At 48.9% G+C, this 25,184-nt stretch overlaps 1 protein-coding gene across 5 annotated transcripts in view; it reads left to right on the forward strand.

Annotated features, from left to right (window-relative positions):
- Positions 1–25,184, forward strand: part of Ano4 (anoctamin 4) — a 354,709-nt gene that overhangs the window by 314,332 nt on the left and 15,193 nt on the right. For all 5 annotated transcript variants that reach the window (XM_063255442.1, XM_063255443.1, XM_005006337.4 and 2 more), the window contains 8 exons: positions 656–820; positions 6,763–6,799; positions 9,051–9,162; positions 9,945–10,002; positions 10,096–10,193; positions 11,677–11,819; positions 19,774–19,926; positions 21,225–21,372. In XM_063255442.1, coding sequence (XP_063111512.1) covers positions 656–820; positions 6,763–6,799; positions 9,051–9,162; positions 9,945–10,002; positions 10,096–10,193; positions 11,677–11,819; positions 19,774–19,926; positions 21,225–21,372 — 914 coding nt within the window. The remainder of the gene's footprint in view (positions 1–655; positions 821–6,762; positions 6,800–9,050; positions 9,163–9,944; positions 10,003–10,095; positions 10,194–11,676; positions 11,820–19,773; positions 19,927–21,224; positions 21,373–25,184) is intronic.

The following is a 25,184-nucleotide window of genomic DNA, read 5'->3' on the forward strand; positions in this document are numbered from 1 at the left end:
ACCTTCAAGCCAGGGGCTCCCAGGAGCCATGGTGAGCACACATGTCCTGCCCTGCGCAGGGGGCCTCACTTTCACTGGGCAGAGTGACAGTGATCCGGCAAGAGCTCGAAACTGCAGCTGAAAGGCACACGTGTGGCGACATGAAAGTCAGCCAGAGGCTGCAAAAGGCTTAATTATGAATCGGGGCTTGAGCTTCAGAGTTAAGATGAGCAGGTGTTCGCTAGATCACGTACGTGTGCGTGTGCACGCGTGTGAATGTGTGTGGCAGGAGACTGGGTGGAGGGGCTATTGTGAGCAAAGCCTAAGGCTGCTTAGCCCACCTCAAGCACTGAGAAAGAAATGGGGTCCCCAGAAATAAGGGTGCACTTGGGGCCGGAGGGCTTGGCTTTTATCAGCAGAGGCGAGGCTAGCACTGAATCATAGACATGGGTCTGTCTTCCGAGCAGGAATTCTCCTTTACCAAATGTCACCCCACGGCTCCAAGCCTCAACCCTCGGTGTTTTTTCTAAATAACCAGAAAACAGAAAATACTTAGCACAACGCAAAGTGTGATCGCTGCAATCTTTACTGCCTTGGCTGTGCGTCCCTTTTGCACCCGGGAATGGGGATCCCCTGCCAGCCCCCCACCCACAGTTCTCCTCTGTCTCCCCTGCAGATCTGCGTGGTGATCGCAGCAGTGTTTGGGATCGTCATCTACCGGGTGGTGACGGTCAGCACTTTTGCGGCCTTCAAGTGGGCGCTGATCCGGAATAACTCCCAGGTCGCCACCACAGGGACTGCCGTGTGCATCAACTTCTGCATCATCATGCTGCTGAATGTGGTAAGCCAGCCGCAGGGGCAAGGCGGGGCGAGGCTGAGGGCCCTGCAGTCTCCTCCTGCCGCCACACAGCCCGGTCTCAAAGGGGCAGCTTGGTGGTGCGGCACTGATGGGCGCACACCGAAGCGCCTGGCTCAAAGATACCAGCAAGTCTGGGGCCAGGAAAGGCTTGATTCCTGTCAGATAGATACCAGGGCTGCCTGCAGCATAAAAGTGGGAGCAGGTGCTACCCTCTCTGAACATTAGTTGTCTTGGTTTTCCAGCCAGATAACAAGGCATTTGCCTTTGAGACATTAGGGAAGCCACGTCTTTAGGAGCCCGGCTCAGATCCTGTAACAGCTCATTGCTGGGCTGCATTCCTTTCCGGGTTGGAAGGATGAGAAGGTGGCCGGTATCCAAAGCCCTCCCCTGAGATCGCCCTGCAAAGAGAGCAGCAGGGGAACCCCCGGGGTGCTTGAGCTGATTTCAGGCTTTTTTAATTGCATATTTCAACCCAGATCTCTCAGCCCTTCTGTTCCCAAGGCCCTTGGCTTTCCTCTCGAGGAGAGCAGTTCACATCTTCAGCTGGGTATGGTGGAGCGTGTCCAGAAGGCCAGCACTCTGGGAGGCTGAGGCAGGAAGATTGCAAGTCTGAGCCCAGCCTAGGGAACTTGGTGACCCAGAGAGACCCTATCTCTAGTGAAAATTAAAAATGGGTTGGGGAGGTAGTCAAGGCCCTGGGCTCAATCGCTAGTATCACCAAAAGAGAGAGAGAGAGAAAGAGAGAGAGAGAGAGAAGAAAAAGATCTCCACGATGGCCTTACAGGTGCCCCTCAGGTGGCCGCCAGGACATCCCAGGCCTTTTCTCCTCCTTCATCCGGGTTCCTGCTGCCTCCCTGCTCCAGCCCCGGCATGTGCCAGCCACAGGCTCGCCCCAGGCTGTGTCCTTGCCGTCCCCCTGTGTCACTGCCTCACCTCCTTCCGGTCTCTGTTCAAATGCTGCTCTACAGAAAAAGGCTCCCCAGCACGTCCCCACCGCGTGACGGTGCCCTTGCTCCTCACCTGCTTCTATTTCCCGGTCACGCTCGTCACCGTCTACATACGACACTACGTGTGGTGCTTGTTTGGTTATTACCTGTCTTCTCCTTTGGAATGAAGGCCGTGTGGGTGGAACCTTTCCTTGTTCCGCCATTCCTAGAACCCAGAGCCCCAGCCTGCCTGCCGGCAGGGCACTAGCACATCATGGGTGCGCCGTGAGTTGTTTTCTGCAGAGTAAGAGGCAGTGGCAGCGGCTGGGACTTGGGGTCAGCTGCACGTAACAATGCCAACCTTCGAAGTCCGTCGTAAAGGATAAATGAGACGACGCGGGTGCCAGGTAGAGCCAGAGATGGGTCTCTGTTCAACTCATTCATTCAGTTCGGTACTGCGCTGTGTCCTAAGGGTAGGCCATGGTACTGGGATGCTCCTGTCACTAGGACGAGGGCTCCCTAAGGCCAAATAATTAATGCTCCTCCCGACACCGTTCTGCCTCCATACAGTGCCACGTCTGCCTCTTTAAACAACTCTGAATTCCACAGCCAGTAAACCTGGCGTGGGTCCTAAGAGACTCCAACTCCCCAGTAACAGGCACTCCCATGAGACCTACTAGGTGAGCAAGAGAGCACCGAGATGGGGGAACACGGCCACTCGTCGTTCTAGTGCTGACACACAGGAGCCCCTTTCCAAGTCAAAAGTTAGGAAGCAGAAACGGTTGCTGATCGCTTCACAGTGATGGTTGTGTGACCATGTGGTCAGGGGTGAGTCAAAGTGGACACTGGGCGCCACCTTGGCACCCCACGTATATCCCCACCCTGCCCACACACAGCTCAGCTGGTCTTGGCGTTGAGGAAAACACATTGGGAAGAGTGATTCACCGTGAAGTCAGCCAAACAGCCATAAAGATGAAAGGTTGTCGTCCAGGAAGGATGCGGTGAATGATTACTTCCTGTATTGTTACGGTTTTCCTCCGGGGCTTGTTGACTTTGTGCTGGGGAAGTGGCTCTGTGGTAGAAGTGGCCTTAGTGTGTGGAAGGCCTTTTGTTCAATAATAATAATGATTTGTACATCTTCTTAAGAAAGAAATTTCAGTGCACATCCACCCTATCTATAAATGTGCTGGCCTACGCGCATGGAGCACTCACCGGTGACGCTGGAGTAATACTCCAACAGAAACCACTCTTCTAGAATGCTCTACCGGCAGAGACACAGCCAAGGAAAAAGGAAGTTAATCTAAAAACGAAACAGCAGGCCCAGAGTGAGTTAAATAGATATCTGCTGTTACTGCAAAGCCCCGGCTATGCGCTGCGAGTTCGGCTGCTCCACATGTTATGTAACAAAGAGATTCCAGGCAGCAGCAGCGCAGGCTATTGGGTCCACACCTGAAGCTAGGCCGTCTTGTTCCCCCGAGGGTCTCCTTTCATTCATTTTAGATGAAGCCTTGGTGTTCCGATGTCCCAGACATCATCAAGCCAGAGAAACGTGAGGTTACTAAATCAAGAATACAGACCAGGTGAGAACAGAAGGGACAAGCCGCAGCGAGGAGAAGAAAGGAAAGCGCACAGAAAAGCTCTACAGTCACCTCGGTGCACGGGGCAAACGCCTGGCCCTGCCGGACCCTCTCCGGCATCCTCACGGTGCACACACTTGTACCTGCCCGTCACAGGCTCTGGAGCTCTGTGCGTTCTGAGGGTGACCAAGTGGAGGCTGTCATCCGGAGAGTCTTCATCAAAATAACAACCAAGAGTAACTTGTGTCCTTAGAAAGCAATGATCAGCATAACGGGGGGGCAGACGGTGGTATAACCTTGAAGAGTTCGGGGCTAACCTCCCAGCTGCCTCCTGAAATCGCTCAAGTGAGCAGAGTTCATGACCCGGTATTATAGATGTTTAAAGCTATCTAAATTGCTTTTGACTACTTAGAAATTTGACCAGTTTGGCCTCTCAAAGTAAACTACAAACATTTAAGCATTAATCATTACTGTTTTTTCAATAACAGAATATAGAAGCCTTAAGGGTTATATTGGCTTATTAAAAACTCTAACTTTAAAATAAGATAATTATTTGACCTGGATATAGCTCAGCAGCACACAGCCTGCCTGGCAAGCGTGAGATCCTGAGTTCAATTCCTAGTACCAAAAATAACCATAATACAATTATCATAAATCATACATACTATTTCTGACTTTTCCAATCTTAATTGAAGAAGCAATGCTATTGTGATGCTTACTTTCTGGATCTGATGCTGTATATTTATTTTTAAATGGTATTGCTTTAAATATAAAATTCTTATTGTTTTAAAAAAATTCTTTTGATCTGACAAAAATCTTATGCCTCTTAATGAGTGGTTAAGAGACACTTACTGGTTTGCATCTTATTCTGTGTCCTAAAAAATAAATACAGCAATACTTTGGTTCATGAATGCTTCTGTTTGCAAACAATTCAGTCCTCAAACAAAAGCATTTGACAAAATTTTGCTTCCATTCACAAACGCCACATTAGGTGAAAAACACAACCACAGCCATCTTCCCCAAAACTGTAAAACAAAGTAAGTTTGTGAACAGAGATTCCACTCGCTGTATTTCAAAGCCAGAATGAGTCAGAGTAAACAGTGCAGTTTCTTGCTCTTTTTTTTTTTTTTTTTTTTTTTTTAACTGGTACCGGGGATCAAACTCACGACTGCCTGCTTGCAAGGCAGGTGCTTATGCCACTGAGTTAAATCCCCAGCCCCAATTTCTTGCTCTTTTTAAGACTGTTTCGATTCTGTCATGCTTCACTAGTGACCAAAGAACAGCTCAGTATGCTGATTACAAGCTAGGTAGACCAGCACGGGATATATCTCAGGAGAAGAATAAAAGTTATTATCATTCTTTTTACTCAGCTACACCAATGTGAATCAGATGTCGTTATGCAGTAAGGGGTGAAAACCACAATCCCTTGTTGCCAAAAAACCCCAATGAAATCAGAAAATACAGACACATACACATTGACTAGACTGAAAAAGTTTTAAGTGCTCATAGCTTGTTTTGGACATATCCTTACAGTCAGACAGCTTTCTGTGACTTATAACAATGGGAATTTGTAACATAAACAAAAATTAGAAAACAACTTACAGAATGGTTGCAGTAAAGACCTCTCCTATGAATGATTACCGCAGGATTAAATTTTCCAGTTAAAAGACACAGTGACTGAATGGAAACAAGAGCAAGGTCCAACTGTATGTTTCTTAGAAGAAACTCCCTCCACCTCTACGGATACCCAGAGGCTCAAAGTTAAGAAGTGGAATAAGATATTTCATGCAAATGAAGCTGAAAAGAAAGGAGGAGCGGGCATACTTTCATCAGCTAAAATGGTCTTCATATTAAAAGCAGTTGAAAAGAGACAAGGAAAATCATCATATAATGACAAAGAAAGAAAAAAAATTTGATATATCAAGTTTGGAAACTAATGTTTTTCTGCTGCTCTCATAAGAACAAGCCACCTTCAGATTTTAGCTCAGCCATGTAATGAGCATTCAGTGTTTTTCTGTAGACTGCTCACCTGAAGCTTCCCAGACTTGCTCCCCATGAGCCTCACGGTATATGTTATCCTTCCCTGTGGTACCCTCATTTGCATCTCTGACATATATTGAAGGAATCCACTTCATACTATGGCTTCCTACTGTGTCCCTATTATGTGTTATCTTTGTTCAAAAAGTTAGTATCGGTCTTTTATCGATCTCTGTGCAGTTCTTTTTTAAACGTCAAGTTTTCCAGTGTTTATACCCAAACGACAATGATGTATCTTCAGCTCCTGAGAACTTTGAGACAAATGTACCAAATGAAGTGTCAGTGTGAGAGATATCAAGGATAAACAGGGATCAAACACATTTCCAAAAGTGGTTTTCTCACTAGCCAAATTGAACGGCCCTGGATAATCGAGAATTTTAATATAATGTTAAAATGTTTGATTAGAATATTTGTTTTATTGTTTACAGGGCTGAATTTTTACAAATGATTATGACTAATCCATACCACAGATTTTGTTACTGAGAAGTATACCAATCTCTTAACATTAGGCGGTAAGAATCTGAAGTTTCGATGCAGAATATTTGAGCTAATAATGGCAATACTAACTTTACCTTAATATAAAAAGCTATATGTCTTACTATAACAAAATAGTCACCGCTGAAAGCTTAGAGTCAGGCAATTCAAGTGTTTTTGCCAATTTGGCAGTTAGAAGAAATCCCAGATATGAGCACTCAGGAATTAAATGGAAGGTCAGTAAGTCCCACGCCCATCCCAGTGACCAGAAAGGTGCTGAGGCTTGGTGCCCATCCTGTGTTTGCTGGATGTGGAGCTATGAGCCCAGCCTGGCCACCGTTAACTGGCCTTTACCTTATGCAGATGAGATTTCTGCTCCATCCAATCCTTTTGGGTGATTTTCCTTTTTCTTTTCATGTACCATCTTTCTCTTGCAGAGGGAAAGCACTTTCTTTCTCTCCATCTGTTCCTCTCTGAGGGACTCTCCCCAGCTACCTTTACCCCAACCTGTCCCTGCTGCTGCTCTGCACACGCCTGGTTGGTCCGAGATTCCATGTGCAGGGCGCTGGGCGCCAGGGCACCCGCAATGCCGGGCTCACCTGAGAGCCTGGGAGTTCGTGGCAGCTGCTCCTGTACCTGCAGAATTACCCACCCCAAGACCAGGAGGGAGATTTTTAAAATAGTGGAATCATACCTGGCGTATTTCCAGCTGGCTCTGAAAGGTTCTGGGGTTCATGATGTTCTCACTTTTTGAGCAATCGGTCGCTGATAAAGTTATTTTCACTCGTGGCTTGATTACCCGTTTCCTTTATAATTAGACATAGTCAACTATATGTGGTACATTTATAAGTATAGATGTTAGAATACCTATAGTCATCTGTTAAATGTATGCAATTTATTTTCCTTACAGCTCTATGAAAAAGTCGCGCTGCTTCTGACAAATTTAGGTAAGTGGAACCCTTTGATGTCAGCATGGTGTTATTTCAGTACAGCCTAAAAGTAGATTTTCGAAGCCTCCTTTCTCCAACACTGCTGGAAAGAAATGTCCCCTTTACTTAGAAAGGCCTGTGACAACATCTTTGCTTTCGGCAGGCTGTTATACATCTAGTAATAGGAGGCTCTTTTTTCTGACAAAACCCGACATGAGCATTATCTGTCATGAGCGATTGTGAGTTAAAGTTGGTTTTTCTCTTCTAGCACTGACGTACAAAATAGCATCATGAAGGTACCTGTGTATTAAGTGTCCAGTGTCATTTAGCAAAGTGTCTCCTTGTTATTTATCTACAGTTTTTGCTTAATTAAAAATAAATTGAGAGCAGGTATGGTGTTGCACGCCTGTAATATCAGCACTTGGGAGGCTGAGGCAGGAGGATCACTGCAGGTTGGAGGCCAACGTGGGTTACAAAGTGCTTTCAAGGCCAGCCTGAACTGCATAGGAGACCCTGTCTCAAAAAAGAAAAAAGATAGACAGACAGAGAGAACAGGACAGTCGCCCACTCCTGTAGTCCAGCTTCTCAAGAGGCTCAGGCAGGGAAATCACGTGAGCCCAAGTGTCTGAGGCCAGCCCGTGTAACACAGTGAGACCTTGCCTCAAAAGACAAAGCACTGAGTTCCTGTGGTATAAAAATCACGATGAAGTTAGCTGTGTGGAAGACTGCGAGCCTCGTCATCAAAAGTGTGGACAGACCAACTTCCGCTGACCTGTGTGGCTAAATTTGTGTGGACCAGTTGCCTAGAGGAACGTCACCTCGGCCCAATAAGACAAGAACAATCTGCTGGCCTGCGACAAGCTTTACATTTGCTATGGTGGAGACAGACTCAGATTTATGAGTGACGCTCTGGTCATTAAGCAGTTTGATGAGATCGCAGGTGACTTGATTCACACACCCAGTGTGTGGCTTACCAGGGCAGAGCATTTGACTGAGCACCATCATTACACTAACAAGTGCCACTTGCGGGGCCAGGTGCCACACACCGCCAGTGCTCCTGTCACTGACATCTCCTGTCACCACATCCGTTCCCCCAGGGAGAGGTCTGTGTCCAGAGAACAGGTGGCTGCCCATCGGCAGGCTGCGTCCAGTGGCCCCCTGACCCGGGCTGCCCAAGATGCCAGCGGAGACATAGCCTTGTGCTTCCCTGTGGTGTACACCTGGGGCCCAGCTGGCCAGCAGCCGGGACGCCAGCTCAGCTGGCAGAAGCGAAGTGAAACCGAGACCCGTTAGGAATCCTTTGTCCTCCTGCCCTCCGTGGCAGGCAGCCTTGTTCTGAAACTGGCACTGGAGCCCTTGCAGATCGGCTTCCCTGGCTTCCCCCCTCTGCCCTCTCGGATGCGCTCCCAGGAAGCATTCCCATTAATTTCAGGGAAAAGGGATCAAGGTGGGAGAGGTTTTAAATGAGCAGATAAGGCCAGGGATTTAGCTCAGGGGTATAAGTGCCTGCCTGGAAAGTGCAAGGTTGTGAGTTCAATCCCTGGTACTGGTACCAAAAAAAAAAAAACCAAAATGCGAGTAGAAGCTGACGGACTGTGGGAAGAGGAAAATGCTAAAGCCGTAAAAGCATTTTCTTGGGCCTGCTCCAGGCGAGGATTCTGCCCCTAGGGAAGGGCAAGTGTACCTATGCAAGCTTTCCAGTTGGAGGTGACCTTGAGGGCAGCGAGAGAGAGCCTTGTTTTGGTCTCTATACAGTGTCCAGAGGACATCTGGTTGATGGAAGCTGAACCACGATGACTCCTGACCGAGTCAGGAAGTTGGCAGACGCAGGTGACCATACAACACGAGCTTTTGCCCTGAGGAGGAGGTCACCTCCTTGGGGTCCACCCCTCAGCCTGCCCAGTGGTGGCTGAGGATAGTGGAGCAGAAACACTTTTGGTGTTGTGTGATCTTCAGCCCGACCATTGATCTAGAGCCAGGAATCAAGACCGGGCGTCCCTGGGCGCTACAGGAGGTCCCAGCTCCACAGGGCAGAAACTTGGAGAAAAACTGTGAGCAGCAGCAGAGAGCCCCCTGAGGCCCCACGGGGCCCGCCCTGCTGCAGCCGCCCAGGGCAGCCCGCCCATGGGCTTGGTCTGAAGCTCAGGCTCTGTCTTGCGAGGATCACGCCCATCCCACACGGCTGGAGCCTCCCAGATGGTCCTGCTCCGTGTGTGGGGAGGGGACCGGGGGACCCAGCCAGACTCTCAGACTCTGCTCTTGTCCACAGAACAGCCCCGCACAGAGTCCGAGTGGGAGAACAGCTTCACCCTGAAAATGTTTCTTTTTCAGTTTGTCAATCTGAACAGCTCCACGTTTTATATCGCTTTCTTCCTCGGAAGGTAAGAGGCGGACCCCTGCTGGCCTCCCCCAACCAGGATGGGCCAGAGTGCTCAGAGGCAACTGGCCAAGGGGTGAACGGGAACCCCGTCCTGTAGGCTGCTCTATGCAGAGTGGAACTTCCCAAAGCCACCTTGCACCCCAGGAACGGTGGGTTGGAAAGTCCCGGATGGGCCCTGGGTCTCCCAGCAGCAAATGGGTGGCACAGGGGTGTGGCCTGCAGCTCTTCCTGGGTCCTTGGCTCCGCAGAAGGGCACATGCTGTCCCAGCAGGAGCGGCCTGGTGATGCACACAGCAGGTCTGGGTGCCCTGTGGGTGGCGGGTCCCAAGAGTCCCACCCACCGGGAAGCCATTCAGAGCAGCTGGGGAAATGGAAGGGGCTGGGGCGGGGTATGGGGCACTAGGCCCTGCAGCCGCCCCAGTGGCAAGCGTTCCAGCCAGTTTGCTGTCATTTCAAACGCTCCAGTGCACCTGGCTGTGGGAGGAACACTGCTGCTCCACAGGCCAGAGCGCAGGATGGGCAGTAGAAAATGTCCAAAGTCAGGAGCAGCAGGAAATGGCCCCTGCCTCAACAGCTGGCCAGAAGGGGCCAGAAGGAAATGTCCCCTGGGGCGTTCCGGGTGTGGACCTTAGGACTGCAGAGCCCTCTGCACTCCGCAGACCTGGTGTTGGGCTGCGGCCGGACTCACTTTGCAGAAGGTGCTAAAGTGAACGCGGTGCTCACAGTGAGCTCGGACTGCAGCAGACCAAACACTAACACCCTGTTTCTCTCCGTGTGCTGAAGATTTACAGGACACCCAGGTGCCTACTTGAGGCTGATAAACAGGTGGAGACTGGAAGAGGTCTGTATCCCCTACCCCTCCTGGTTTCCTGGGCAACCAGACCCCTTTCGGCCTCGCCACGGACTGTGGGATCTGTGTTTGCTTCCCTCGCAGTGCCACCCTAGTGGATGCCTTATCGATCTCTGTATGCAAATGGGTATCATCATGGTGCTAAAGCAGACCTGGAATAATTTCATGGAGCTTGGCTACCCGTAAGTACCTGGGATCCCTGTGCCTCAGAGGTGCCATCGGCGTTCCTGGGAGTGACAAGCAGGACAAGCAATGCAGACTCAGCGATCAATATTCAGGGCAGCCAGGAAAATAATGCACGTTGGTCATCTGGGCATGACATGAAGGGCACTGGGTGTGCTCTATGAATCCCCAGGGTCCTTAAATATCAGACCCTCGCTTGCAAGCTGTTAAAAATGACACTTTGGGCTTCAAATTGCAAGTCCCTAACTATTTAGTAACAAGATCTCCACTTCCCTCTTCCTGTGATAAATCAGATGCTAATTTAACACAGAGTTAATGGGAAGGAGGGTTCAGGGGTTCAGAAGAGAAGCAGGAGTATTTCTAAGTCAGTGTATGTTGGCTCCCAGAAACATTATCACCCGGGTTAATGTTTTTGTTGTTGTGGATGGCTGGTGAAAAGTTGCATCCTCCTAGTGAAGATAACCTCGGGTTCTACTGTGATGCTCGGCTCCGGTCAGTGTAGTTTCTCCTGTGTCTGCTTTAGCTCTGCTGCACACATCAGCTCAGGATCTCGGGGAGACTCAAGGGCCTCCAGGGGGACAGCAGGTCACTCTGCTAAGATGGCCAGTCATTTCCATTCTCGGATTGATTTTTAGAAACCTTATTCCAAGTATTTAATGTTTTCTGTAGAACTCTTTTAAAAATATAAAATAAAAATTTAGAAGCGTGGCATTCTGCTTTAAAGCCATAATTCAACAAAATGTCACGAACACCTGAAGAAGTGTATTTTAACCTCCAGTGATAGAGAACAAAAACTGTGGAGTTAGCAGAGTTTGTCTTTGACCCTCGTCTCTTTATTTTGCATATTTCTCTGTTGCCATTTCCACTTTCGGGCACCCCAGAGCTTCCTCTTCTAGCTGTGTATTTCCCCGTCTCCCCTATTTATTATAAAATGCACCCGGTGTCCTGAGAGTGTTGGCCTCGCCAGCGCGCTGTGCATTTCCACGGGAGTCTGAGACCCTGATGACTTAAGCCCAAGGCAGGCAGGTTGGATGGAAGAACTGTGGGCATCCGTGGGCCGGGAGCGGAGGCATTTTGGGGGTCTGCAGATTTTCTGGGTCCCGGACATCAGAACACGCAGGTCACCACTGGCATGGTTACTACCTGAAGCCACCCATGCGAGGCCTTCCTGTCATGTCTGGGCGTTGCCTTTGGACCCGAGTCAGCTTCTAGACCCTCTCAGGCCTCTGTGCAGCCTAACCCTGAGGCTGCACCAAGCAGTGGAATAAGCTCAGTGCCAATCTGTCTGCTCGCAGATAGAAGGGTTTGACGTATGGGCTTCAGGGTTATTTTCCTCCTAAGCCAGCGCCTCGTCCCTGCCTGTCCTGAGTTTTGTCTTTTTAAACTAAGCCTCCCCATTCTCATTCTCCTGGTTCTTATTATTTAAGTCTCCTGACCGGTTGCTGTTTTGCTGTTGGGTAAGAAGCTGATCTTATCACACAGGTTAATTCAGAACTGGTGGACCAGAAGAAAAGTACGACAAGAACACGGGCCGGAGAGGAAAATAAATTTCCCCCAGTGGGAGAAGGACTACAACCTTCAGCCGATGAACGCCTACGGCCTCTTCGATGAATACTTGGAAATGAGTACGGAGTTCTTCTGCCTTCTTTATTATAAATGCAAATTATAGGTCTCTAGCTCTCCACTCAACACTGAGGACCCATCACCCGGGCCATCACGGGGTGGAAACTCCTGAGCTACCCCTGGAGGGAGGAAACTGCTTTTAGGGTGCTTGGTCTGTGGGAACGGGCCAAGGCCTACTCGCTTCCCACTCTTCACGACACTGGGTCTTGTGGCTCCCACTGACTCACCAGAAAACAAAATGAGCTGGGAAATCTGGTGCACCCCCGAAAAGAGGAGTGCTCGATTCGCTTGCTCAGCCAGCATCTGTCGAGGCTTGCTCAGTGCCAGGAGACAAGCTAGCAGCACCAGCTTCCAAAGAGTGGCTGGGCTAGTAGTGGGAGAGAACCAGAGTAGAGTGCACACGATGAAGTGTCACAGAGGCCTGCCCCGTGATGAGTCAGTCAGAGGCAGAGTGGGGGAGTCATCTCTGCCATGGGAGAGAAGTGTGTGTGGGGAAGCTAGCAATGCTTGATGTAAGGGACCCTTACGTCTTAGTCACTTTCTGTGTTGCTAGAGCGAACACCTATAATTTAAGGGGGAGAGGTTTATTTCAGCTCAGAGTTTTAGAGGTTTCAGTCCACAGTCAGGTAGTTCCAGGCCAGGATGGCATGGCAGAGAGGCCTGGAAAGGAGAGCTGCTCAGGGCCTAGTGGACAGGAAGCAGAGAGAGTCAAGGAAGGAGCCGAAGGGAAATAAGTCCTTCTAGGCCAAGCCTGCAGAGATCCACCTCTTCCAATAGGCCCCACCTCTTCCAATAGGCCCCGCCTCTTCCAATAGGCCCCACCTCTTCCAATAGGCCCCACCTCTTCCAATAGGCCCCACCTCTTCCAATAGGCCCCACCTTTTCCAGTAGGCCCGCCTCTTCCAATAGGCCCCACCTCTTCCAATAGGCTCCACCTCTTCCAATAGGCTCCACCTCTTCCAATAGGCCCCACCTCTTCCAATAGGCTCCACCTCTTCCAATAGGCCCCACCTCTTCCAATAGGTCACATCTTTTCCAGTAGGCCCCGCCTCTTCCAATAGGCCCCACCTCTTCCAATAGGCCCCACCTCCTCTAGTAGGCTCCACCCCTTCCAATAGGCCCCACCTCTCCAGTAGCTGCCTATTCCCATAGGTCCCTCCTCTTCCAATAGGCCCCACCTCTCCCAGTAGGCTCTGCCTATTCCCATAGGTCCCTCCTCTTACAACAGGCCCTGCATCTTCTAGTAGGCTCCACCTCTTCCAATATACCCTGCCTCTTCCAGTAGACTCTGCCTATTCCAATAGGCCCCACCTCTTCCAATAGGCCCCATCTCTTCTAGTAGGCTCCGCCTTTTCTGATAGACCCCACCTCCTAAGGGTAAGTCACCTATGGGCTTCCATAATCCATCACCTTTCAAAAGTCCCAACTATGAGGTGAATGAAGCTATAGGGAGACATTTAGATATAAACCACAGTATTTTATACTTAAGGAATCAGATTTTTCTAGATTCTCTTATACACACAAGAGCATGAGGTTTGGAAGAAAATTTCCAGGGTTCATATCCCAGCGTATAATTTATTAACGGGGCCATACTGGGTCATCACTGAATTTCTCTTTGCCTCCGTTTCTTCATTTCCAAAGTGGGGATGATAACTAAGCAACTACTTCACTGTGTCTTTACCGCCTTAGAACAATGAGTGCTTGGCTTATCCAGTGCCCTCGGCAGTGTTAGCTGTTCTGTTGTTATTATTCTTACATTCCTCTCTCCCGGGAGAGGGGGCCGTATAATTGGCTGGCGGATGCACTGTGTGTATATTTTATTTTCTGTTTTAAAATCAGGTTTAAGCTCCACAGCGTAAGGGTGGAAGTCGCAGTCGAGGGATGGAAGTGCATTGCTTCTGATGGGAGCAGTTTTTTCTGAGCAAATCTGAAAATTAAAAAGTAGTAGAATTGATGCTTAATGTCTCTTGGACTGCTTATGTCCTAAGTATCTGCTGATGTTTTTAGAGTTTCAATTATAGAGTGGCAGAATGACAGAACTTAGAAGGGAAACCTATTGGGGCATTAATAATAAAACTTAATAAAGAGAATTCATTAAGAGAGCTAACCACTTGCAGGCCTCTTAATGGGCTCTTATCCCATAAAGGAGAAAATGAACCACAGTGCTGGTGTATTGAGTGCTTGGAAAACAGCATTTCCGTGGCGGGCGTTGGGAGCGCTCCAAGTGACCGCGCTACCTCTGCAGTACAAAATAGGTACGGAGAGGGGCGCCAGCGGACGGCTGGATCCTGACTGCTCACTTCTGTTCTTTTCCCCCCTCGCTTCTGTTCTCGTGAGTTTTATTTTCTGTATTTATTCCCTGCTTGTTAGATTTTAAAATATAATTCACTAACCACCTAGTGAGAGAAGCGATATAAATTACAAGGGTACAGATCAATGAATTTTCACAAATTAACACCCAAAGGGGAGTAAATCTGTATGGATGAAGGATTGGCAAACTACTGCCCACAGGGCAAATGCAGTCCTCTGTGCGTGCGTGAGTGTGTGCATGTGCGTGTGGTTTTATAAATAGTTTTGTTGGAACATACAGTGCCCATTTACTTACGTGTTCCCGGTAGCTGTTTTTGCACTGTAACAGCAAGCTGAGCAGCAGAGACCGCGCGGCTTTCAAAGCCTGAAACAGTCACTGTTGACCTGTATGAACAGGTTTGCTGTCCCGTGACCCGGATCAGGCCGCAGAATAGCGTGCCCTCTCCCATCGGCCACCCCCTCGCTGACCACTTCCCTGCCTTCGGACGCTGCCACTGATTGGCCTCTTGGACCTCTGTGCAAATAGACTCGGCACACCTGCGCTCCTGCAGCCAGCAGCAATATCATGCGTGTAGCATCCTTCCGTGTGGCGCCCGGTAGTGAAGCTCCCTTTTCGTTGCTGTGCAATGCTCCTAGGATGCAAACCTCGAAGCACAGTGTGTCTCATATCCGCCCCTATCTTTCCTTCCAATCATGGAAACATTTGCATTTCCATTGCCAGATGTGCTCCAAGTTTGTCCTGCCCCAGCCTAGCACGAAGACATCCACCCCCATCACAGACCTGGAGCCCAAGCACCAGTCGGGCTGAATGTCCCAACAGATGCGCTTTCCCTGGAGTCGAGCCTCTGTGAGCTGGAGTCAGAGAAAGGTGGAGTTAGTTGCAGAGATGCAGGCCTCAGTGCACCAGTATGTAGACGCTTGTGTGGGCTTTCCTGCCTCAGGGAAAGCCCCCAACAGCAGATGGCACCCACGTCCGGCCCTCTTTCTACTGGAGAGCGACAGTTCGGGTTGTCCCCAGCTTTGGGCTCTTCAGATAGCGGTGCTTCCCACATCTCCATGCAGGCCTTTTCTGCCGGTGGTGGTTTTGTTGCTGGTACCGGGGATCGAGCCCAGGATCTCTGCTCTGAGCTACAACTCCAGCCCTTTGTTATTTTTGGTTTTGAGACAGGGTTTTAATTAGCCACCACGTTGCCAATAATACATACATATTTCTATGGGGCATTTATGTAGGAACGGAGTTACTAGGCCGTAAGATGTGTGTTCGTTCATCTGTTGTGGAGAATTGCAAACAGTTTTTAATTCCATATTAGTGTCTTTAAATTTGAGTCCTTCTGGTTGGTATATAGCAGTGTTTTATCACGGTTTTTATTTGAAATCTTATGACAGCGGATGGTATCATTTTCATGCGCTTATACTGGTTAGGATAGCGGCTTTGGTGAATCCTTATGCTTTTATTATAGTATCTGTATTTTCTTATGAATTGTAGAAATCCCTTCATATTCTGGATGTGAGTCCTTTATTTATATTAATAGCTAACAGCCTTTCATGAGTAGAGGGTTAGTGTCTCACCCTTAATGGTGTCCTGAAGTGAACAAATCTCAGCTTTGATCCCCTTTAAAATTGGTGCCAGATAAGTCTGGGATAAGATTCCCAAAGCTCTTCCAGAGATCGTAGATGAAACTGAATTGAGCTCCAGAGCCCTTTAAGGAGAACTGACGCAGCTTCCACGTCGTGGGAACGGTGCCTTCCTGCACTATTCGCCTTTCTGCACTTCTCGCAGCAATGTCTTGTAGATTTTAAGCCAGGAATTTTGGTGACTTAGGTGTATTCCTGGCACTTTATGAATTTTGTAGTTTGTAAAATTTGTAAATTTTGTAGTTTTTTAGAAGCATGCTTGTTGTTTTGTTTAGCTTTGGTTTTTAGTTTTAGGGTTGAATCCAGGGTCTCAGGTGTGCTAATGGTGCCTTCCACACTGAGCTACGCCATCCCAAGTTTATTTCTAAGGCTGTTATTAGCATATGTAATTATCATTGGCTTTTGTGTTGCCCTTCTATCACACAAATCTGCTAAAGTCTAATGTTAGTTACGAGTGTTTCTAGTTTTTTATGTACCTAACCCTATCACCCTCAAATGCCTACTGTTCATTTTCTTTTCTGATCATTATGTGTTTTTTGTTTCTTGTCTAGCTGCACTAAGACCATCCGTATAACGAATCATATTGGCACACTGGACACTCTTCCTCCTGCTGTGAGGTAAAAGTGTCCCATACGTTACAGAAAGCCTGGCGCTGCCTGTATTTTTGCTACGGATCTTCTGTTAGGTGAAGGACATTTCCTTATAGGTGTAATGGCTGCCGGTTTAGTCCTGAATAGCTATTAGATTCTATCAAGTATTTCTATTGAAATGATTATGTGGCTTGTCATTGATTGACTTGGATGTCAAAGTCATTAAACAAACTTCGGCAACTGGAAAAGTTACCCACTCAAAAGAGACATATAATTCTTTTCTTTAACTGCCATCAAACTTTCTGATGTATTACTAATCATATTTATATATGATTTTATGGATTTTGTACCATAGCTTTTCTTTATTATAACACTTCTTTCAAATTTCGATATCAACATTATGATAGTCTTTTCAAAATGTTTTGGGTGGTGTGCCCCCCTTTTTTAGTTTCTTAGTTTGTGTACAGTTGCTTATATTTCTCCCATACTTAGAGCTATTCACCGGCCAAGTCAGCCAGGGTGAAATTTTCTTTATGGGAAGGTTTTAAATTGTATATTTAGTAGATGTTGGACTATTCAGATTTTATTTTTTCTACTGCCTGTTTTGTAAAGCTGTGTTTGAGTTGTCCTTTTCAATAAATGGGATCATTATATCTAAATTTTCAAATTTAGAAGCGTGACATTTTAGGTCACTGGGCGTAGGTCTAGAGCAGCGCCTCCTGTTTTACTCATAATTTCACAGTTCGTGCTTGTCTCCTTTTTCTGTTTAACTCTCTGGACAGAAGTTTATTAATCTTCTCAAAAAACGGGCTTCAGGTTTTGTCACCTTTCTCTGTTGCGTGTTTGCTTCTAGCTCATTCATTTCTGCTTTCGTCCTTGCTTCCTTCAAGCTCCCCTTTCCTCTTTTTTTCCAACACCTTGAGGTGGAAGCTCACATCACTGAGTCCCGGCGTTTCCTATTTCCTAGTACAAAAGAACAGAAGACAGGAGGAGGAAGGGTAAATAACGAGGAAGCCCGTCCGTGTGTCTAAGGAGAAAGCAGTTCCCACGATGAAGTCCATCTGTGGACCGAAAGACAGCTGCTCAAAAAACGTGACCCGGAGAGAGCAAACATGTTAAGGATGATGTTGCTTACGTTACACACGCATCAAGTAGAATTTATTGAGATGCACATTAACAGTGAAGGAGGAAGGCGTGGCAAACTCCCAGCAGGGAAGGGAGAGGAGACCGCTCCAGATGAGGGACGAGGAGAGCTCAGGTTTATCTCTGTGTCTCTAAAACGTACGCAGCAGGTGTGGCGCAGCATCACTGCGGCCCAACAGTGACTCTCCCAGGGCTGCACGGAACGCGTCACCCGCTCTCCGTGCTGTTCCGTATTTGAGAGTTTTCGCAGCTTTTCTCCCTGTTTATTTCTTTACCAGTCTGTGTTAGTGGTTCCTACCGTGTCTGTTCCTTGCGGGGAGCTGGCACACATGCACAGACACCTCCGTCTCTCAGTCCCCTTTGACAGAGACCCGTCTCCCTGCCTCTTACCACAGACCCTCTGTTGTGCTCTCTTGCTTAGACTTCGGAGGAACCATGCAGGATGTAAGGTGTGAGTCTGGCTCACTGCACTCAGCACTACAGTCCACAGGGCACCCCTTTCCTGCGGATTCCTCAAGTTTATCCTTCTGTGCACTGTGACAAACCTCTCTCCCGGACCACACAGACGTCACTCCTGAGTCACCTCTGTGCTAACTGAAAGTGATCACTTGGCTTGATTACAGGCCACAATGTATAATGTGAAATCAAGTCTGTTAGATATCGGATACATAAAGCCTAAAAACGCACTAAACACACTTTCTCTATTCCTTTTATCTTGCAGATGTTTTCTTTATAGACTCCATGTTAGTGGGTCTGGGATTTTTCCATCCGTCACACCCAGTGTGCTTAGTGACTGTGAGCATTCTCTCTGCCACTTTGGTCTCCACCTGAGGTGGCCTTTCCTTGCGGTAATTACGTATCAGTCACTGAGCCGTGTTGTCTGGTCTCTGATAAGTTGCTCCACACACGATCACTGTAGTGAGTGTGCAGAAAATAGAGAATTTGGCATTCAAGCCGAAGTCTGTCCTAAGGTGTCAGGAGGGTGGAGGGCGGGTAGAGGAGGCGGCGCTCCTGGGAGGCTCCAGAAGGGGGCGCGTGTGAGCCGGCCTTGGGAGGAAGGTTTCCACAGTGCTGTCTAAGCAAAACCAGAAGCCCAGTGAGAACCAAGGTCAAGGCTTGGTGGGAACCCTGGCGGGGGGCGGTGGGTTTGTGGACACGAGGCTGGGAAGTTTGCGTGGAAGCAGATTACTGAGACGCTTGGAGGGCTGGTGGTTTTGGTGTTTACTCCGGGGCAGGAAGGACCTCCGGAAACTCTGTGTCCCGAGCTGATGGTGATGCGTGCGAGCTTGGCACACTGACTGCAGAGTGGGTGACAGCTGGGAGGCGGAGAGCCAGCTAACTCTGAGCCTGAACAGAAGCAGGGACAGGAGGGTTTTCGAAGGGTAACGGATGGAACTTGCAAACGTCAGGGTTCAGAAGGCCGAGCTAGCCTGGGTCTCGTTTCTGTGCAAGAGGCGGGAAGGGAGGAGGGACCCGAGGGGAAAGCAGGGCTTTGGACGTCAGGGTGGCTTTTTGCTGCTGGTGCTGACGCTGCCACTTGGGTAAGGAGAGGTCTACCAGACGTTTGCCCACTGTACTTCCTGAGTATCTGGGGGACTGCACAGTACTGTGAATGCACAAATGCCCCCCCTTTACAGTTTTGGGGTGCTCCTCCCTGCGGTGTCCTCACTGGGACACCTAACGGAGTTTCCCATTCCGTCATTGGCCCTGTGTTTGTGAATCAGGACTTGACTCTTAGCCCTTCTCCATTTCCCTGCCATTTAACTGTGTCTTTATTTTCATATCAACGTTTATACCAGTGTGGGGTTCACTCTCTCCATGATAACCCGACACACTCCTGATTTATTTTCGTTCCACAAATCCTCCCAGCTCTGGCCATGAGGAGTGCACGCTGTCCTCTGCCCTTTCAGACATGCCCAGAATTCTCCAGCTCCTCTACTGCCCGCTTCACCAAACACGCCAGTCTCATCTTGTTTTCTAGCACACTCTGGAGTGAGCCTTCCCCCCCAGGAGCCCTGGACGCAAACGGTAACTAGAAAACACCGTCCAGGTCCTAAACTGCAGTCCAAGGCTCACTGTCCCCAGAACACCATTGCCTCTGGCCCAGGACATCCCTCTTTGATTGCTGTCCTGACCACCTTTTTGCAAGAGGTGTCTCTGTGATTCGGATCAGGAAAAAAATTATGACTTATGACAGTGATGTCTGCGGATTACGCTCCTATTGAAAATAGCAAGATAAAACCAACTCTCGTGTCCTCTCTCCTTTTGAACCCTTTAGTCCTCCAGTTTGGATTCACAACCATCTTCGTGGCCGCGTTTCCCCTGGCTCCGCTTCTGGCCTTACTGAATAACATAATTGAGATTCGACTGGACGCTTACAAGTTCGTCACACAGTGGAGGAGACCTCTGGCTTCCAGGGCCAAAGACATAGGTAAGTTGGATTCAGAGCTGGTATTTTGCAAGAATTTAAGCATCTTGTGGATAGAATTTAAGGCAACACCAAGTCTTAACTTTTTCTTATACGCCCCTCATAAGGTAATTCAACTAATTTCTGCAACAAGTAATTACATTAGTTTTAAAATAATATTAGGCAAGAAGTAAAGCTGTCTGTGGGGAAATTGATCCTCTCCAGTGCTGGGGAGTTTGTGCTGCAGCGGATTCTCAGTGAGGTTGTTTCTGTCTGAGGCTTTAGATCTAAATCTTTGATGCATTTCACGATGTGAAATGGAGCTTCCACTTCGCTTAACCGGGCTGCGCTGTGTGCTCCTGATTCATGCGAAGCAGGAACCCGTCGTCATAAGAGCGTTCGGTTGAGGTGCTGAGCCTGTCCGAGCGGCCCCCTTGGTGCCTCTGCGAGGTCAGGGCTGTGTCTTTCACCCATCTGTGCTGGTGCTGAGGGCGGAGCAGGCCCTCCTCAGTTGAGGAGCTAGAATGGGGGCTCCTTCCCCAGAGACTGGGGGCCTCCATGTGAGACAAGCCAAGAAAGAGAGAAGGGACACTGCCCGTGCCCTTGGGGGAGGTGGGGAAGGCAGCAGAGACCACCAGGCTCTGCCAGCCAGCATGGCCTGCCCTGCATTGTGCCTGGCTGCTGCAGAGAGCGGGAAGACCCTTTCCCCGCCCCCAAAGAGCAGGGTCCTGTTATAGGGACGGAGAGAAGGCAGGGGACATCAGGCAGGAAGATCCGATAAACGTCTTCAGTCAAGGTTCTCTGGTAGTCTCGCACCTCAGTGGGCAGGGTCCTTCGAAGTGTCTGATGTAAATTTTAGGGTGTCTCTAGATGTCCCCAGATGTCCCAGGAGCTGCAAAATTGTTTGTCGTCTCTTAGCTCCTTTTCTGTGCTTGTTTGACAGGGACCTGAGCTGAGGTCCCTGCAGAGGGCAGAGCCCCTGCTGGCACGCAGGCTGGGTGGAGAGTCAGGTCCCATCCAACCTCACAGGGCCCAGGCCGGTGGCAGCCTGACGTCATGACTGCCTGTCACCTGGTGCCGTTTTTCAGCCTTGTCACTGACCAGCACTCCCGGAGTTCTGTGTGACCTCGTGCGTGGAATCTCCTTCAGTGCCAGGCAGTTCGGAAGCACAAGCTCTTTCCTACCCCTGGCTGCCAGGGTCAGTACCTGGAAAGAGGACTGATCCACAGGAAGGACCTCGGAACACCAGCTACCCTCCCTGTGTCATTCTGAGTCCCTCTGACGCTGTCCACGGAACTAATCCCACACTTGTGTTTGGACAGGAATTTGGTACGGGATTCTCGAAGGCATCGGGATTCTCTCTGTCATCACCAACGCGTTCGTCATCGCGATAACGTCTGACTTCATCCCTCGCTTGGTGTACGCTTACAAGTACGGGCCGTGTGCGGGCCAAGGAGAAGCAGGGCAAAAGTAAGTCTGCTGCGACACAGCTGTGAACCCTCCCAGCCCAGCCGCTGTGTCGGCTGCACACTGCGAGAGAAGCCCTCGCACTGGGCTGCGCAGCTCACAAGCCTCGTCCAGGAGGCTGAGGCAGGGGAGGCGAAATTAGGGTGGAGTCACTCTCAGCCCAAAATACACCGAATGCCTGGGGACCACGCGGGTCAGACAGATGGAATTCAGTGTGACAGCAGCAACTGTCTATTACAATTCCAGTGTTATATATTGCATTCCAAATAGTGCAGTCCTCTTCCAGTCCACCTCACAATCTGAAAAGTTACATTCGCAATCCCATTGAAACATAATTGGAACCCAGCAATTCCAATCCACCATCTCCAATGCAGTTTATAGTAAAGACACCAAGACATATTCACAGTTAAGGGCAGCTGAGAGGTCCCGAGTCGGATCCAAGTGAGGCTGTAAGGACAAAGGCCCTGATCCAAGGCCTCTCCCAGAATTTATTATCTCGTGAAGAAGGGACTGGTTCCAGGATGAGTGACAGTGAGGATGGCGGGAGCCAGGTGAGTAACCTGAGCTGGGTGGTTAAAAGCACCTTTTTGCTTTTAAAAGGGGAAGAAAAGCATCTTTGCATTACTCTAGGAGATGATATGCAGAAGGGTCACCCTGTGTGACTCAGTTAGGGTAGCATCTGAATGCTGTTAGGAAGGTGCTGCCTGGTGCTGTATCTGAGGTGTAACCTCTCGTGCCCTGGGGACCCATGGCCTCTTACTCTGAGGCTCCCACTCAGCTCTGCCATCCTGCTGTGCTTGGATCTTTTACAGAGTGTGCTGCGTGAGGAAACAGGAGGCTGTCAGGTTGGCCTCGAGGGTTACACATCAGCACCTCGGCTGGCCTTGTGTGCATTGCTTAGAGCCAGTCAAAGGGAGGAGGAGATACCGTAGCCAGCTCTGGACATGTCAGTGTGTGCAAACGACTCGATTTAGCTGATGCCGAAGCGGTTGGTCTGCATTGAAGGGGAGCCGCTCAGATTGTCTCCTACGATTTTCTTCCCACTACTCCTGCCCACTACAAATTGAGAGCTATGTAGAACACTGACGTGGCTCAGTCTGGTGTGGTTACGCTATCGTTGTGAATCTGGAAGGGACGGTTTCCAACACGCAGTGTGCCATTCTATGTGGGTTCTGCAAATTTCACACAAGAAACACACAGCCATGTGTCTAACACCAGGCAGGTAGTCTGCTGTTTGCAAAATAAGCAAGTGAATGATTTCTTCCAGCTGCCAACCCGAGCGGGGCCTCTATTTCCTAGTTAAATTGGTGCACAATTCTGTGTCCCCAAACCCAGGGCACTGTGCGTGATACAACTTAGGTGATCTGATAGCTTGCCACTAGTTTTCATTCCTGTATTTTGGAAAAAGACACAAAGTCTTAACACACTTTAAAAATCCCTAAAGTCAGAATAATAATGTAGCCAGATATGGTGGCTCACGCCTGTAATCCCAGCACTCAGGAGGCTGAGGCGGGAGGATCATTGTGAGTTCGAGACCAGCCTGGGCTACAAAGTGAGCTCAAGGCCAGCCTGAACTGCATAGCAGGACCTTGTCTCAATAATAATAATAATAATAATAATAATAATAATAATGTGTGCCAAAAAATTAATAAAATAAATTTTATTTTTTATTAAGTTTATTGATACAGTTTAGATACACATAGTGATGCTATCCATCACAGGGAATTTGTACCCGGACATGATCTATCTTGGTCCCTTTTTTCTCTTCCCTTCCCTCCTTTTGACCCCACCTCCCCTTCTTATTTACAAAACTTTGTTTCCATTTTATCTTCGTTTTATCTTTTTTCTTTTTCCTTCCTTCCTCTCCCCCTCCCCTCTCCCTGGTTCCTTTTCCTTCAAATTTCTTCCTATTGCACAGTTACCTGTTGTACATTTTGGTCTTTCTTTGCTCTTCCAGTTTCTCACACCAGGGTGACGAGGCGATATTTACACACGTGTCTCATCTGTTCCACTTAACAGTACGGTCTCAGGTGCAGCCTTTTACCTAGAAATGTCTCAAATTTATCCTTATTTGTGGCTGAATAGTACTCCAGGGTATAAGAAAACCACATTTTTAAAAATTCATTCATTGATTGTTGGGCATTTGGGTTGTTTCCAAGATTCAACTGCTATAAACTGTGCTGCTGTCAACATGGGTGTGCATATATTGCTGTGGTGAGATGTCTTAAATATTCTGGGAAGATAGCCACGAGGGAAATAGCCGGGTCAAACAAACTTCTAGTTTTAGTTTTTTGAGGAAGCTCCGCACTGATTTCCACAGTGGTGGCACTAGTCTACACTCCATCAACAGTGGAGAAGCCCCCCCCCCCAGCTCTGCCTGCATTTCTGCATTTGTTAGTGGTTGTTTTCTTGATCGTAGCCTTTCTTTCTGGAGCGAGATGGAATCTCAGCATTGCCTTTTCTTTTTTTCTTTTTTTGGTACTGGGGATTGAACTCAAGACCTCACGTTTGCCGAGCAGGCACTTACGCCACTGAACTTACACCCCCGGCCCTTCAGCCTTGCTTTAATCTGTAAGGTGTAGAGGTTCAAGGGTGGAATGGGGTCTAGATCACATTTAGATGTCTAGGGGTCAAATCGGGGAGCTGATGCTGGCCTGCATATCAGAGCGCGTGGGTGGCTGCTGAGCACCCTGCCTCCCCTGAGCTGAATTAATCCATCACCTGCAGCCGCTGTCATTCGGGGGCTCAGAGAGTAAAGAACCACCAAGCCGAGTTGGTTGAGTTACGCAGACCTTGCCTGCATCTGAATTCATTACTAACCCTGTGTAAATACATGAGGTGGAGGATGGAGGGATGGGTAAAGCCCACCATCAGCTGGTGGAGGAAGCTTCTGTGACATTCTTTGCTGCCAAAGCAAGTGGCCATTAAACACACTACCTAGCGACTTTAGGTGGAGAGTCCAGCACACGCATGCAGGGACGTTTGAAGGCTTAATTTACTCCACCCAAGCACAGCCTTCGGAGGGCAGCAGTGGCCAACATCCTCTGCTGCCTGTCTTTGCCTTGAAAGATACTTTCTCCTGAGCCCCTTCCTCAGACGTGCTGCACTGGATTCTCAACACAACCCCGGAGCAGGACGAGCAGTGCTGACCTCACTTTGAGGGGGAGCAGAAGGAGGTTACACAGGGGAAACCCCGAGTCTGGAGGCAGGACGGCTGCTCAGCCCAGAAGGAAGCCAAGCCACCTTGCCAGGGAGCGAGGCCCTCACCGCGGTGACCCAGGAGTGCTGGCCAGGCTCCGGAAGGACGGGTCAGCTGCTGGGCTCCCGGTCTCTACAGTCCTTTCTATGCCTTGCCAGCTCCAAGCCGTCCTGCTTTTTAGGGAACTGAAGACAAAGCGGACCCATTTCTGCACATCTGATGTGAATCAAGGCGTCAGTGTCCTGGCGGCCTGCTAGATTGAAGACAACGTCGGTGGTGATTAAAATGTATCCACTGAGCTCATTAATTCCGTTTTATGAGGCTTTCTTTGGGGCATTTATTTTCTTCATAAACCTTTCTCTGACTTTGAATTTATAGATCTGCCTCTTCTATTTTAATCCATTTGTCATTTTTCTGGTTTTCCAAGAGTAACGTTTGTGTGTGTTTTTTCATGAATCTTATTTTCTGCCCCAGTAGCGGCTGTATTACCTTGCGGGATTCTTTTCTTGTTCTTCCAATTCAGAAATGCTTTTAAAATGATGGAACTTACAGAGCATCTCTCCTGGGCATCGTCCCAGGAGAGAAGGTCACAGGCTTTCAGGGTGGGACGAGCGGG

This window comes from Cavia porcellus, unplaced genomic scaffold, assembly GCF_034190915.1.
Source record: "Cavia porcellus strain 051 isolate PalLab524CR breed Dunkin Hartley unplaced genomic scaffold, mCavPor4.1 scaffold_8, whole genome shotgun sequence".
In the NCBI taxonomy this organism is placed as follows: Eukaryota; Metazoa; Chordata; class Mammalia; order Rodentia; family Caviidae; genus Cavia; species Cavia porcellus.